At 39.0% G+C, this 16,972-nt stretch overlaps 1 protein-coding gene across 1 annotated transcript in view; it reads left to right on the forward strand.

Annotated features, from left to right (window-relative positions):
• Window positions 1-902: 902 nt before the first annotated feature.
• The window catches only part of HERC6 (HECT and RLD domain containing E3 ubiquitin protein ligase family member 6), a 64,372-nt gene continuing 48,302 nt past the window's right edge, over window positions 903-16,972 (forward strand). Inside the window, exons 1-5 of the mRNA XM_090266294.1 lie at window positions 903-1,193; window positions 3,314-3,473; window positions 5,511-5,587; window positions 9,025-9,252; window positions 12,835-12,929. Of these exons, the coding sequence (XP_090122420.1) occupies window positions 1,001-1,193; window positions 3,314-3,473; window positions 5,511-5,587; window positions 9,025-9,252; window positions 12,835-12,929 (753 nt within the window). The 5' untranslated portion in view covers window positions 903-1,000. The remainder of the gene's footprint in view (window positions 1,194-3,313; window positions 3,474-5,510; window positions 5,588-9,024; window positions 9,253-12,834; window positions 12,930-16,972) is intronic.

The following is a 16,972-nucleotide window of genomic DNA, read 5'->3' on the forward strand; positions in this document are numbered from 1 at the left end:
AGGAATCCTAATTCTTTGCCTTCTTTCCTCATATTTCCAATCCATGAGCAAGTCTGCAGACTCTGACTTTCAAAACATTTTGAATGTGATCATTTCTTCTCTCCTCCCCTCTAGGATATGACCTTAGGGCCAGCATCATCCTTGTGACCTGGACTCCTAACAGCAGCCTCTCCTAACTGGCTTTTCTGCTTCCATGTTTGTTCTATTATCTTTTACACAGCAGCCAGAATGCTTCTTTTAAAACTAAAGTCAGATCGTATCACTTCTCTGTTCAAAACCTTTCAATTGCTCCCCCAGCAACCTCTACCCTTAGATATGTGCATGACTCATTTCCTCATTTTCCAAGTTCCCTCTGTTCTCTACTCAAATGTCACTTCCTATCATCCTTGATATCTTATAAAAAATACTAGTTGCTTCTGTATAGTCCTCTATTCCTTTACTATTTTATTTTTCTTCATGTTGCCACTTGACCTTATGCTAAGTATTTAGTTATCTGTTTTTAAATACAAGAATGTAAACCCCATGAGGGTTTTGCCATTTCCATTGCCAAAAACAGCGTCGAAGAGGGGTGGCACTTAGATGCTTTTATTATACACTCTAGGAATTATTCTAACACATTACAAATTATCTATTAAGTTGTCCTAGCATAGTAGGTTTGCTGTATTACTGTCCACATTTCATAGACATGGTAGGTGATGATTAAGTCACACAGCTCGTAAATGGCTTAGCTAGGATGTAAATCTAGGTGCTCTTCCTCTGAAGTCCCTCTCCCTGCTCCTCAGCACTTGGCGCTCCTGGCTTTAAGTATGTAAGCCCCGCAAGTCATTCGCGGGGAGGCGTCCGGAAGAGTTAGGGTGCCAGGACAGCCTCCTGAGGGTGACTCCCACAGAAGGGTGACGACAGGATGGGAGTGACCCAGCCTACCACTTGTCACTAGCCTTTGAAAGCTGGTGGAGACGGAGCAGCCAGACGCAGGCAGTCGGTCGGGCACGGGAGCAGGATGTACTTCTGCTGGGGCGCAGGCCCCCGGAGGCTGCAGCGCCGGACACCAACACGGGGCTCCGAGCTGCGGCAGGCGGCCTGCGGAGAGCGCCACTCGCTGCTGCTGCTGAGCGATGGCACCGTCCACTCGTGCGGGGACAACAGCCAGGGCCAGTTGGGCCGGAGGGGCACACCGCGCGGGGACCAGCCAGGTGAGCGCCGGGACACAGGTGCGGGGTGAGGGGCCAGACAGGTGGAGGCGCTGGGAGTCTTGGGTCCTTTAGGGCCACTGCTGACTGGAACCGGCGCTCCGCGCCTCCAGACAGCAACTTAAGCAGTTTCGCTTCCCAATGCGCGTAGGGTTAGTTTCGGTTTCCAATTCTTCAAAGAAAAACTGAAAGAGAAACTGCGAACCGAACTAAACAGGACCGCTGTCCCCTGGACAGAGATGTAGTCCCTCCCACTTGCCTTTTGAGACCAATCATTGACTGCGAATCTCTGGAACAGTGAACTTTCAAATGTGGGCTGTGGGTTTTACACCTTTAACTCCCTCAGAAATGCCCTAAGGCTCTTTTTTCTTAATATTAAAAATATATAAAGTAGCATTTTTATCATTACTAGTTATTGTAGAAACACAGGGGAAGAAATCGCCTATAATTCAAACACCCAAAGACAACTCCTAATATTTTGACACATTACCTTTTTGCTTCTTTGTATTATCTAGTTAATGTTTATAAAATCATGTCATTGTACAGTTTGTATACTCAGTATTTACATAACTCCGTATGTTGCATTTTCACCAAACATATCGGGAACATACTGCCTTTTCATTATGTATTTTTGAAAATATATTTTAAATTGTTGCATGGCATTCTGGCTCTGAGAGTAAAATTTAATTATTCTCCTTTTGTGAAAATTTGTTTTGTTTTTCATGAGGGGTTTTATAAATAATACTATGTTTGACACTACTGTAGGTAAGTATTTGACAAAATTTCTGATTACTTACTCAGAATAAATTCTAAGAGTAGTATCTGGAAGGAAAAACTTTTCCTCTATCCTTTTAGTTCATGTCGTAAGGACCTGCGAACTAAACTGACAAAGACACGTTCACAAGAGAAAAGCCATAAAATTTCATTAATATTTTTGGTGCACAGGAGTTCACAGAAAAGAAGTTAAACTCAAGAAGTCATTAGACTCAGGGGCTTTTATGCAATTTTAACAAAAATACAGGGTTTGGGCTTTAAAGGATGATCAATTGTGGGGAAGTGACTTGGGAATAAATGCAGGAAACTGATGGAATACAAAGGTCATTTTGTTAAGTGCTGTTATACAGGCTCATATAAGTGCCAGCTCCAGGGATGAGTCAGTCTTGCTGGTGCAGGAGACAGGAGAAAACCTTCCCAAGGAAAACCTATGCCCTGCTTTTAGGTGGATAAAGGGAGGGAAGAGAATTCTTCCTGCATCTGTTGATTTTCAGTTGCCTTTCACTCAAAATAATCCTTATGCCAAAGCAGCATATTCTTGGGTGGCACATTCTGATCCCCTTCAGGTGGAAATGAAGGGTAACTTGATACTTAATGCCAAGTGTTCTTCAGAAAGGTGGTACCAGTTTCTACTTCTGTGAGTGTATGAATCTTTGGGGAATTTTTTACTGTTGCCTAGTTTGAAAGTAAATCATTGAAAAAGATAAGGTCGCAAAGATTTTTAAAAAGAAAACTTGTGTTAACTAAAACTTGACTGATAATGATGTACTTAACTCCAAACCTTTGATAATTCAGAGATGAGACTGAAGGGAAACAATCTAGATTGGCTTGTAGGGAAATGTGATCAGGTTTTCATGTGCAGGCACATTTGGCTCCTTAGAGGATATTACTGCACTCTTCACTGTGAGAAGATCTGGCGTCTACCTCTCACACTCGTGAGACAAGCTCCCTTCTTGTTTCCCCCTGAGCAAGGGATTCCCCATTCTCACTGTTCAAGGCTAGGAATCCAGAAGAGGAGAGTGGAATCAATCCCATCTTCTCTCCGGCTCCATTTATTTTGCTGTGTTTTACTACCACCACGGTAGAAAAAAACAGCTCAAGTGTCAGTTCCTACAGGTTCCCCTCCTCCACTATTCCCACCCTTCTGAATACCAGTTATATTCCTGTAAAGACAGTATAAAACACAATGAGCTATTTTCTTCACACCTTTAGCATGGATTTTAGGCCGTGGTTTAAAAGCTCATTGAAAGAGACAAGCAATCTGAATGATCCTTCTTTTTAAAAATAAGTACTGTGTTAAACATGCTGTTAAATTAAAAATCTGTGGAGTTTTGTTTTTGTTCCCAAAGAACTAATTAAGGCATTGGCAACTCTATCGGTCATTCTCGTGAGCTGTGGAAAGGAGCACTCCCTGGCTGTCTGTCACAAAGGAAGGGTCTTTGCATGGGGAGCTGGTTCTGAAGGGCAGCTGGGGATTGAAGAATTTAATGAAATAATTTTTACTCCTAAGTAAGTATTTCAGTTCATTCATTCATTCATTCATTCAGTATTTTTTAGTTCCACGTGCCATGCACCATGCAAGATGCCAGGGTACAAAGATGACCATGACAAATACAGTCTTTAACCTCAACCATTACAGTGTAATGCAAGAAGGAGGCAAGAAAAAACATATTACCACTTGTTATTATTTAGAGTCCTGTGATGGAAAAAGGCATGGTGAAATGAGAAAGTGTGACCCTTGGAACATAATCTAATCTATTGGAAATGACTTTATACCATTTGGACTCCCAGAGTTGGCATCAAGATTATTTTAAAGTACAGTACAAACATTTAAGCTACTGAAGATGCAGAAAGCAATCTTATCTGAATTTCCCTATCTGACTGAAGCAGTGCCTCCTAAAATTCAGCTGCCCTTTACCATCCTGGCAGGGAGTTTCCGGTGAATTCAGCTGCTGTGAAGATAGACTGACCAATCAGCATGAATAAACTTAATAGAACCTTCCATACCCTCTCATGGAAGTTCTAACCCCCCAGACCCTGCTTTTGCTATGTTGATATATATAAACCTTTACTCAGGCTATCCCACAAAGTTTCTATTACTAGGAGTTCCGTGTATTCATATAAATAAACTATGTCTTTTTTCCTGTTAATCTGTCTATTGTGAATTAATTGCAGGTCTCCAATCACTGCACTCAGATTGGAAATGAAAAAGTTTTTCTCCCATCATAATCTTTTTGTTATAAGCCACTTGGTCCTAATATCTTACTTAGTAAAATGGAGGGAAAAAGCATGTGTCTTAATACTAGGAAGTAACCTTGTTACTCCCTGTGCTCATTAAATCGTGTGAGAAATCGCTCTGGCTTGGGGAAATGATCATTGAGCTTGGAATGGAAAGAACAAGGTTTGAGTCTAGTTCTACAACTTGAAACCTATTTAACCTCTTTGAGTTCTACTAGGTTCAACCATATGAAATTGCTGATAAGTTATGTTTTGACCTACAGAAATGACAATTCAATCCAGTGGTTTATTTATCTCACACGGCTTATATTAGGTGATGTATATGACAGTGCTCTATAAATTCTGAAGCACTGTGCTATATGTGTATGAAGAAATTTATTCTTTTAGACCAATAAGTATAGAATAAAAGTTAGTACATTAAATAATGCATTAAAAGTCCAGTAAAGCCCCGGCTGCTGTGGCTCAGTGGATTGAGCGTAGACCTGCAAGCCAAGTGTCACTGGTCTGATTCCCAGTCAGGGCACATTACTAGGTTGCACGTCAGGTCCCCAGTTGGGGGCGCGAGTGAGAGGCAACCACACAGTGATGTTTCTCTCCCTCTCTCTTTTCCCCTCTCTAAAAATAAATAAACAAGCAAACAAATAAATAAATAAATTATTTTTTTTAAAGTGGTTTGTATGAAAAGTAAAAAAAAAAAATCCAGTAAAAATTACTTTTATATTATATAGTGTTTTAGATTCTACCCTGTACCTTTATATTGTTTTGTTTTTTAAGATTTTATTTATTTATTTTTTAGAAAAGGGGTAAGGGAGGGAAAAAGAGAGGGAGGGGCATGTGCCCTGACTGGGAATCAAACCAGTGACCTTTTTGTTTACAGGCTGGCACTCAATCCACTGAGCCACACCAGCCAGGGCTCTGCCTTATACCTTTGTCCATGTTGCTGTTGTGTTAAAAACAGTTCAGAGCTTGCTCTGGCTGGGTAGCTCAGTTGGTTAAAGCATTGTCCTGATATGTCAAGGTTGCAGGTTCTAACCCCAATCAGGGCATGTATAAGAATAAACCAATGAATGCATAATAAAGTGGAATGACAAATCGATGTCTCTCTCTCTCTCTCAAATCAATAAATTTTTAAAAAGCAGTTCAGAGCTTTGGAATAAAGGTACTACAGAAATACAAGAATATAAAATTGTTTTCCTAGATCAAATGTATTACTTGGGATGTTTTAAATATATGTAGTTCACTTGGCAATCCAATCTTAAGAAGGATTAATATATTTCATATCATTTTAATGTATTATTTTTATTATAGGAAGATAAAAACTCTGACTGGTATAAAAATAATACAAGTTTCCTGTGGAGACTACCATTCCCTGGCATTATCAGAAGGTAAAAAAAGGCTTTTTGAATCTCCTAAGTGTCACTGAAAAGTAATTTTTTGAGTGCAAATGATACCTGCTGATTTTCAGTGTATTATGGTTCATTTTAATACATTTAGAAGTTTTTAACTCCAGATTTCATAAGATGTGTTCTTCTTCATATTTTTCCATTTTCTTTATTATTATACTCTAAGTAGTGTTTAATCCACATTTCACTGCCATCTCTGTTTACATGACCTGATAGACTGACTTTCTCAGAACTCAGAAGTGGTTTTATTTCCAGCACTTTGCCCTTTATACTGTGTGCTTGTCTACACTGGCAAACTCACATAGCAACAGCCTATTTATCTTTTATACAATACTTAGATCAAAGAAAGCTAAGTCAAAAATGTCAAAATTATGACTCTACATTTTTCCTACCAACATCCCTGTGAGAAGTGCTCACAATAAAAACTGGGACACAGGACTTGAGCAGTAAAGCGAGGCCTTTATTCACGACTCTGCAGAGCCAGGCGCACCCTCACAGCCAGGAGAATGTGCGCACCAAGTAGACAAAGGAACCTGGTTTTATAGTTTTGGCTTCCCCACCCTGAAATTGCCGCCCTAAAGTAATTATCTTTTCCACCCTAAAATTGCCGCCCTAAAGTGATTATCTTCTCCACCCTGAAATTGCCACCCTAAAGTGATTATCTTCTCCACCCTGAAATTGCCACCCTAAAGTGATTATCTTCTCCACCCTGAAATTGCCACCCTAAAGTGATTATCTTCCTTGCCCTAAAGTGAGAGCGATTAGCTTCCCTGCCCTAACGCAACTAGATCCCTCTCCCCTCTCCTTCTTCCCCATTTCTCCATGACTGGATACTCCTGAGTTACAATCTAACTCGTTCATTTAAATGCCCCTATTGTGATTTGTAGATATGCTAATATTGTCAACTTCCTTCTCAGAGATCCTTTAATTACATTTGCCCTTAAGACCCTTTAATTACATTTGCTCTTTGTTACCAATGACTTTTTACTGGTTTGGGAGTCACTATGTTCTTATTTCTTACAATCCCCAATCCCTTGTCCATCCTCTGGCCAAATTTCTCAACAGAGAGTGTCGGGGAGGAAAACCTTTCTTTAATCTCTTAGGCTCAGTACCGGGGTGGCTACAAATTTAAGAAATGACAGATTACTAAGAGAAAAGGCACATAATTTTTATTGGTACTTTCATGCACAGGATTTCACAGAAAAGAAGTAAAACTGAAGAAGTGGTTAAGTTCTGGGGCTTATATACCATCATTTTAACAAAGGAAAGGAGGTTTGGGCTAGGAGAGAGAAATCATGGGAAACTGACTTGGAAATAGGCGGGGAGAACTAACGGAAGATAAGGGTTATTTTGGTCAGAGTTGTTTGTGCCCCTTCATGTCAATGCTGGCTCTCCACCTCTGTGATGAGTCCCTCCCCCATTCCTGGTACAGGAGAGGACACCTTCACAAAAGGAAATGTATGCCTTGCTTTTGGGTGGATCAAGGGAGGGCAGAGAACTCTTTCTGCATCTGTTAATTCTCAATTGTCTTCAGCTGAAAATAACCCTTATCCCAAAGTGGCATACTCTATTCCCCTTCAAGAGACATGTAACATTTGTGTGTCCCTCAGGTGGTTTCTTATGCATAATTGCAGTTGTATCACAGGGCCACGGACAGCCAACATGCCCTGATTGCCTTCTATGTGACAGCTACTGTTACATGCTTTACATGTATTGTCTCATGTAATTGCCTAAAACAGAGAAGCTACGTATTATTTGTATCCTCATTTCAGAAATGAGAACATTTGGATTCAGAGACTTTCACTGATTTGCCTAAGGTCACACACTAATAGAAGAGATGGGATTTAAACTTATATTTGTTTATATCCCAATCCTAAGTGCTTAATCACTGTGACATGTAGGCTATGCAACCAGGGCCTTCCTGGAGCTATAGTGTGATTCTACCAACCATTTCTAGCTATTTGATCTAAGGCAAGTTATTTAACTTTGCTGAGCCTCAATTTTCTCATCTTTAGTAAAATCGATGCCTAATTTAAAGGTTGTTTAGAAAATTCAATGAGAGAAGGTACACAGTACAATAAATTTTAGTTTATTTCCTTTCTTACTTTTCTCCTTTTTTAAAATTAGAAAATTTATGTTTTTATCGAGGTATAATTTACATAAAGTCTTTAATATCAGGTGTACAAAATAATGATTTAATATTTGTATCCACTGAGAAATAATCACCAGTTAAGTCTAGTTAACATCTATCACCATACATAGTTACAGAATTTTTTTTTCTTGTAATGAAAACTTTTAAGATTTATTTCCTTAGCAACTTTCAAATATGCAATACAGTATTATTAATTCTAGTCGCCATGCTGTACATTACATCTTAATGACTTATTTATTTTATAACTGGAAGTTTGTACCTTTGACTCCCTTCAGCCATTTTACCCTCAACCCTCAGCAACCACCAATCTGTTCTTGGTATCCATGAGCTTTTTTTTAAAAAAAGATGCCACATGTAAATGAGATTACAGTATTTGTCTTTGTCTGACTTATTTCACTTAGCATAATGCCCTCAAAGTGCATTCATGTTGTCGCAAATGGCCCTTCTTAATTACTGAAATGATTTGAATTATTTCCCCGGAGTAATGATTTGTCTTGACCTTGGTCTGGAATGTAAGAGCTGTGTAGGACCTAGCACTCAGTGCATCTGCGATGGTGAACTGTGAATTCTCAGACACTTTCATGAAATTTTGACATTTTGCAGTATGCTATTAAAAATTCTCTTCAAGGATGGAAGTAACTTAAAAGAGTTTAAAATAAAAATTAGATATAATGACATAAAAATCTGAGATGTGTTGGCATTTCTATGGGCAAATAATTAAGCACTAAAACAGCTTTTTTTTTGACATGATATTAATTATCCATCTCTGGTCAAATTCAACATAAAATGTTGGTTGTTTTTTCCACCCCGTGGAGCCATTTCACTATATTTATCAATCCCTGCAATGTTTCCAGCAAGAGGAATATAGCAGTGAAAAAAAACTAAGACTCTGCTCTCATGGAGCTTTATTCTCAGGGAAAGTAAGGAAATGAACCTTAAACTCTGAAGGTAGAGGCTTTAGGATCTGCTGGGTTGGAGAGTACAAATGAGAGAGAGGAGCCAAGGATGACTCCAAAGGTTTTTGGCTCGAGCATGTGAAGGAACACAGGTGCCCTTTACTTAGAAGGAGAAGAGGAGCAGATATTGTTGGAGGAGAGTTTTAAATGTGATCTTGACTGTCTCCCCTTGACTCTAATCAGAACACTTTAACATCCTTTATCCCTGTTTTATTCTTTAAAGGTTTTTAGAATTTAGAGTGGTGGTTTCTACTTGAATTTGGTGTTCTAAAGTGTATGCAATTCTGAATTTCTCTTCTTTATTTTTGCAGATGGCCAAGTGTTTTCATGGGGAAAGAACAGCCATGGGCAGCTAGGCCTGGGGAAGGAGTTTCCCTCCCAGGCCAGCCCGCAGAGGGTGAGGTCCCTGGAGGGAATCCCCCTGGCTCAGGTGGCTGCAGGAGGGGCCCACAGCTTCGCTCTGTCTCTCTCTGGGACTTCATTTGGTTGGGGAAACAATAATGCAGGGCAGCTGGCCCTCAGTGGCAATAATGTCCCAGGTAAGGAGATAGTCTTGTTCCTGCAGTAAATTATTATTTCTTTTTGGTTGGAGAACCAACTCTGCAAAGGGCAGTCGCAAAGGTTTGAACAGTGGTTCCCAAACTTTATGGCACATTAGAATCACCTAAGGGGCAATATTATTTTTTGATTGTTACTGTAACAAATTGCCACACTTAGTGGCTTAAAACAACACAGATTTATTATCTTATTTTTCTGGTGGTCTGAAGTCTGACGTGGGTCTCATTGGGCTGAAACTCAAGGTGTCAGCAGGGCTGTGTTCCTTTCTGGATGCTCTATGGGCAGAAGTCATTTTTTGCCTTTCCAGTTTCTTGAGACCACCTGCTTCCTTCACTCATAGTGCCCTTTCTTCTTTAGAGCCAGCAATGGCTGGGTAAGTCTTTCTCAAGTCACATACTCTTAACGCTGACTCTTCAACCTCCCTTTTCTTCAGCTAAGGGACCCTTATGACCCTCTTATTTTAAGGTCAACCGGTTAGCAACTTTAGTTCCTTCTTCTTCCTTACCTCCCCTTTCACATGTGTCCTAACATACTCCTCAGGCTCTGGGAAAAAGATATGGACATCTTTAGAAGGCCATTATTCTGTCTACCACAAAGCATTCAAAAATTTCAATGTCCAGGGACTTCCGGCCAAGATGGAGGCTTAGACAGACACGCTAGGTCTCCCTCTACAACTAGAGAGGAATACAACTACTTCAAAACAAAGGATAACTAGAAATTCCAGAAAATAAAACTACACGGAAGTCCAACATATGAAGTTATAAACCAGCGGTGCCATTTGGGCAGGTAAGAGTTAAAGAGGGCAGTGCTGTTTGCGGTCGCACCCGGAGCGGCGGGCGGCGAGGAATCCCGGCTGCGGTGCGCGACTCCGGCGCTGGGGAGAGCTGCCGCCGCATCGCCTTGAACAGTGAGGCCCAGGGGGGCAGGAGGACGGATCCCGGTCTCCTAGCTGAATAACTGTGTGAATCCATCTTGGACCCCCGCCCCCAAAGAAAGCACCACAGGGCTGCGAAATAGGTCGCGGACAGGCAGGCGCCGGTCGCTGATTTGTGACGCCAAACGGCGCCAGTCGCTGGGTCATTACGAGTACACAGGCACTGCCCCCGACAGCCGGCCCAAGAAAACAAAACGCATCTGTCAAAATGAGGCAGACAACTATAGAAATCCCGGTGACACAACTCACCAGACAGCAGATAGAGAACCTGACAGATGAACAGATAAGAAACCTGTCAGAGGCTCAGTTCTGGGCCATTGTTATCAGGTGGCTTACAGAATTCACAAAAGAGCAGGAAAAAGATAAGAAAGAAGCGAAAAAATTTCATAACGAAAGGAACAAAACCGCATACGAGATAGAAGGTGAGAAAAAATCCAGAGTTCATTTCAACAAACTGGAATATGGAGAAGGAACAAGCAGTCAACCAATGCAACGAGAGGAAATGGGAAGCAACAATGAGAGGATCAGAAACCTCTGGGACAGCTATAAAAGGCCCAACATAAGAATCATTGGTTTGCCAGAGAATGAGGAAGATGAACTAGAACTTGAAAAATTGAGTGAAAATATAATAAAGGAGAACTTCCCAGACTTGGGGAAGGGAATAGACTTGCAGGTCCAGGAAGCAAGGAGAGTTCCCAAGAGACTGGACCCAGGGAGAACCACTCCAAGACACATTATAATCAAAATGTCAAAAATTAAAGATAAAGAGAGAATCTTAAAAGCAGCAAGAGAGAAGAAAAGAATTATGTACAAAGGGGTCCCAATTAGACTATCAGCTGACTTCTCAAGGGAGACCCTACAGGCAAGAAGGGACTGGCAAGAAATATTCAAAGTAATGAAAATCCAAAACCTACAACCACGAATACTCTATCCAGCGAAATTGTCATTCAGAATAGAAGGACAGAGAAAGTGTTTCCAGGACAAAATAAAACTGAAAGAGTTCATTAGATCCAAACCACTGTTATATGAGATGTTAAAGGGACTGGTTTAAAAAAACAGAAGCTAGGGAGATGAAACAAAGGCAAACTAAATAGGCAACGAGAGTGGAAAAGGAACTGTGGGTACGGGAAGCATATTGGGGGGAGGTCAACAGGGAGGGGGAATGGGGAGAGGGAGGGAGATGATATAGGAATTGGGGATCAAGGTAGAAGGGAATGGAATAGACGGAGAGAGGTTGGGAGGAACTGTATGCACAACTAATGGACATAATCTAAAAGGGGGGGACAACTGGAGGGAGGGGGGCCACCGGGTGGAGGGGAGCAGAGGGAAGGGAAATTGGCACAAATGTAATATTTTAATCAATAAAACACATTAAATCTGAAAAAAAAAATTTCAATGTCCAAGCTGGAGCCTATACTAATTAAATCAGAATGTCTGGGGGTAGAATCCAAGCATCAGTTATTAATGAAGACATACAAGTGATTCCAATGTGCAGCAAAGTGTGGGATCCACTGGATTAGAAGTCTGCTAACAGTAGGGGAAGCAACCAATTCCTCTGGAAACCTTTAAACAAAACTCACCATGAAGTCTTCCCCATGGCCTCTGTCCTTCGTTCAATTTCTTACATTTAGCTAACATATATCTAGCACCTGTTAAGTGCTAGTACCATGTTGAGCATTTACATCTAACTTCATTTAACTCTGTCAAAATGAATTAGGTTCTTTTGTTTTCTCAATTATTATTACATATTCACAGAATACCTACTATATGACAGAAATGAGTACAACATGATGACACTCATTAGGATAATAGTCTTAAAGCTTAGCTTTTTGGGCAATAGACTCAGGCATTCCAGAAGATTAAATATTGGGCTGGCCAAAATGTTCATTTGTTTTTTTCTGTAAGAAGGCTCTAGTAGCACTTAGTTGTCTTTAATTTCATTCTAAACAATTTTGTTAGATTCTGTTGTGACAGTTGTCATGTCAATATGCATTTTTTTAAAAACTTATCAAAATTAGTGAATTTTTATATAGCCATTTTAATATTGAAGATGGAAGAAAATATGGAACATTTTTGGCATATTATGCTTTATTATATCAAGAAAGGTAAAAACACAACTGAAAGGCAAAGAAAGATTTGTGCAGTGTATGGAGAAGATGCTGTGACTGCAAACACGTCAAAAGTGGTTTGCAAAGTTCCATGGTGGAGGTTTTTGGACGATGGCCCATGGTCAGGTAGACAAGTTGAAGTTGATGGAGATCAAATTGAGACATTAATTGAGAACAGTCAACATTATACCATGCAGTAGATAGCTGACATAACTCAAAATATTCAAATCAATAAAGTTACTGGTGAAATGAAAACTGTATCTTTTATTTTATGGAAAAAAAACCATACCAACTTTTTGCTCAACCAAGTAGTTTCCAGATATAAATGCTAAAAGACTGCTTTTCTTTTCTTTTCCAAATCAGGGCTTTCCCTTTGTTTTATAATACTTTTGATTATTCACTTCTAAAAGTTATGTTAATGAATTATAAGGTAATAAAAATATGAAAAGTGTAAACATGTAAAAACTCATGATATCTGACTCTGCTCCTTACTCTCTAGAAATTCTGCTTTCTTTCAACAGTGCAAAGGTACAAACCTTGGTCAGTTGGTGCGCTGAAGAGTCTAGATGTGATTTATATCAGCTGTGGTCGTGAACACACTGCGGTGCTCACCCAGGTAATCAAAAGTGTCTTACTATTTCTTAAAACCCAAGACAAATGTTACAATAAAGTATGGTTACTGATTATTGTTGAAAACAAGATGTGGATCAATATCTCAACACATCCATTCAGTGTACAAATATTTAAGTGGCGATGTTAACCCTATGTAAACCATGACATTTTCAAGATCATATAACAAAAGCTAATTTCAGTGCTATAATATATTTTTAGATACCTACTAAATTAGATTAATAGGGGAGCCAGTCCTTTTAGCAATTATTCATAATGTGGTTCTACAGATAAAAATTATTATAGAAGCACAAATTAATTTTTACAATTTTTAATAACCCGCATTACAGACTGGAACATACTTTGTTTCACTTCTTGATTGTTACAGATATTAGTTGGCTTCCTGAATATTTTCCTCCTCTTTTTGTACTGACCACATAGTATATTCATTGTGATGGATTTTCTCCATAGCCCTAAGGAACAGATTTGAAAACTGTATGGTTGAAATGTTTATTTAAAGACTCAATATCTAAAATAATTTTTATTATTTGTTCTAAAAGCATGTTTGGATTATATTATTCTTAGTTGACAAGAGGAAGCTGGGGTTATTTTAATCAAGAATCATCTTTTCAAGATACCTTGAGACAAATGAAAAGGAAAAGATAGGGACCCAAGTTATGGGACACAGTCAAAGTAATTATAAGAGGAAAATTCATAACAATACAGGCCTACTTCAAGAAACAAGAAAAATCTAAAATAAACAATCTCACCTTACACACAAAGGAATTAGAAAAAGAATAACAAAGCCCAAAGTGAGAGGAAGGAAGGAAATACTAAAGGTAAGAGCAGAAATAAATGAAATAGATACAAAAAAAAAATAGAAAAGATCAATGAAATCAAGAGCTCATTCTTTGGAAGGTAAAAAGATAAAAGATAAAACTAATAAACCTTCAGCCAGACTCACTAAGAAAAAAGAAAGAGGGGTCAAATAAATAAAATCAGAAACGAAAAAGAAGTGACAAAAAATGCCACAAAAATAAAAAGAATTATAAGAAAATTCCATGGACTTCCAGTCAAGATGGAGTCAGAAGTAGACTCACCGCACCTCCTCGCACTACCGTAAGAAAGAATTACAACCAGATCTCAAAAACAAATAACATCCAGAATCATCAGAAAATTGAGCTGTATGGAAGTCCAACCACCAAGGATTTAGAGAAGCCATATTCATCCAGATGGGTAAGAGGGGAAGAGTCATGGAGACAGGGCAGAGAGGTGGTGTGGATGGAGAAGCAGCAGCAGCAGAATGGACCATCTCACATTTACATGTGGTGGATAAAAGTCGGGAGGGATACCCTGGGAGCGAGTGATCCCAGCTCCAGGACAGATTGCACAGCCCCAGGTTCCAGCATCAGGAAGATAAACCCCCATTACCTCTGGCTGGGGATTGGGGCAGCAGAAGAAACTGCTGGATTTTCACCACTTAAGGGGCACACATAGTCGTAGAACATTCACAAACCTCAAAACAGCAGCTGGAAGGGCACCAAACACATATGGGAAGTGGGGGAAGTGACTGGAAATGGGGCAAATGCCAGGCAAGTCTCCAGAAGTCAGGAGACAGCACTATCGCATCTCTGAGCCCTTCCCTCCCACAGAGCCACAAAGCGATAACGTGGCTTTCCCTGCCCTGGCAATTACCTGAGGCTCCACCCCACATAATTTACAGGTGTCTTTGCTATATAGGTCATGCTACTAAGACAGGGAGTCAAAGAAGCTCTACCTAATACACAGAAACAAATAGAGGGAGACTGCCAAGTTGAGGAGAGAAGAAAATATGGCCCAAATGAAAAAACAGAACAAAACCCCGAAAAAGAACTAAATGAAATGATGATAGCCAACCTGTCAGATGCAGAATTCAAAACACTGGTGATAAGGATGCTCAGAGAACTCATTCAGTATGGCAACAACATAAAGGAATAAATGAAGGTTACAATAAGTGAAATAAAGAAAAATCTACGCAGAACCAACAGTGACGGGGAAAAAGCTGGGATTCTAATCAACAATTTAGAACATGAGGAAGAAATAAACACTCAACCAGAACAGAAAGAAAAAAATGAAAACAAACAAACAAACAAGGATAGGCTTAGGACCCTCTGGGACAACCTTAAATGTGCCAACATCCAAGTCATGGGGTGCCAGGGGGAGAAGAGGAAGAGCAAGAAAAGGAAAACTTATTTGAAAAAACAATGAAAGAAAACTTCCCTGATTTTGTGAAGGAAATAGACATACAAGTCCAGGAAACACAGAGAGTCCCAAACAAGTTCAACCCAAAGAGGACCACACCAAGACACATCATAATTAAAATTCCAGAAGTTAAAGAAAAAGAATCTTAAAAGTAGCAAGAGAAAATCAGAGAGTTACCTATAAAAGAGTTCCCATAAGACTGTCAGCTAATTTCTCAAAAGAAACTGCAGGCCAGAAGGGGCTGGCAAGAAGTATTCAAAGTGATGAAAAGCAAGGGTCTACAACCAAGATAACTCTATCCAGCAAAGCTATCACATAGAATAGAAGGGCAGATAAAGTGCTTCCAAGACAAGATAAAGCTAAAGGAATTCATCATCCCCAAGCTATTATTTCATGAGATGTTAAAGGGACTTATTTAAGAAAAAGAAGATCAAAACTATGAATGGTAAAATGATAACAAACTCACAATTATTAATAACTTAGTCTAAAAAAAAAAACAAACAAACTAAGCAAACAACAAGAACAGGAACAGAATCATAGGTATGGAGATCATTTGGAGGGTTGTCAGCCGGGAGGGAGAAGAAGGAGAATGGGGAAATGGTGCAGGAACTAAAAAGCATAATTGGTAAGAACGAAATAGACAGGGGGATGTTAAGAATAGTATAGAAAAAGGTGAAGCCAAAGAATTTATACACAGGACTCATGGACATGAACTAAGGGAGGGGAAATTGCTGGAGGAAAGCAGGATACCAGGCAGAGGGGAACAAAGGGAGAAAAAGTGGGACAACTGTAACAACATAAGCAATAAAATATACTTAAAAATAGATAAAATAAAAAGAAAGAAAATACCATGGACAACCTGAAAGAAATGATAAATTCCTAGAACCATGCAATATTCAAGGCCAAAACAGATAATCTGAACAGACCAGTGAAAACTGGTGAAATAAAATCAGTAATCAAAAAACTCCCAACAAACAAAAGTCCTAGGTCAGATTGTTTCACAGGTGAATTTTACCAAGCATTCAAAGAATTAATACTTATATTTCTCAAACTATTGCTAAAATTTGAAGGAGAGAAGAGGCTAGTATTTCTCTGATACCAAAAGATACTGAAAAAATAAAAATAAAATTATATTTATCCCTGATAAATATAGATGCAAAAATCCTCAACAAAATATTAGCAAACCAAATTCACCAATATGTTAAAAAGATATACACCATGATCAAGAGAAATTTATTCCTGGGATGCCAAGTTGGTTCAATATCTGCAAATCAACTAATGTGATACACCACATAAACAAAAATGAAGTATAAATAATAGGATCATATCAATAGGTGCAGAAAAAACATTTTAAAAATTCATCATCGGTTAATGATAAAACTCTCAGCAAAGCAGAAGGAACATACTTCAACATAATAAAGACAGTATATGAAAAATCCACAGCTAACATCATTCTCAATGGTAAAAACTGAAAACTTTTTCTTTAAGATCAGGAACAAGACAAGGTGGTCTGCTTTCACCACTCTTATTAAATATAGTGCTGGAAGTTCTAGCCACAGCAATTGAAAAAGAAATAAAACTTATCCAAATCAGAAAAAAGAAGTAAAACTGTCATTATTTGCAGGTGACACGATACTATATAGATATAACCCTAAAGATGCCACCAAAAAACTATTAGAACTGATCAATGAATTTAGTGAAGTAGTAGGATACAAAATTAATAATCAGAAATTGGTTGCACTTTATACACCAATATGAACTATAAGAAAGAAAAATTAAGAAAACAATTGCATCAAAAAATACCTAGGA

The sequence above is a fragment of the Furipterus horrens genome, unplaced genomic scaffold, assembly GCF_987537825.1.
Source record: "Furipterus horrens unplaced genomic scaffold, mFurHor1.1.pri manual_scaffold_2, whole genome shotgun sequence".
In the NCBI taxonomy this organism is placed as follows: domain Eukaryota; kingdom Metazoa; phylum Chordata; class Mammalia; order Chiroptera; family Furipteridae; genus Furipterus; species Furipterus horrens.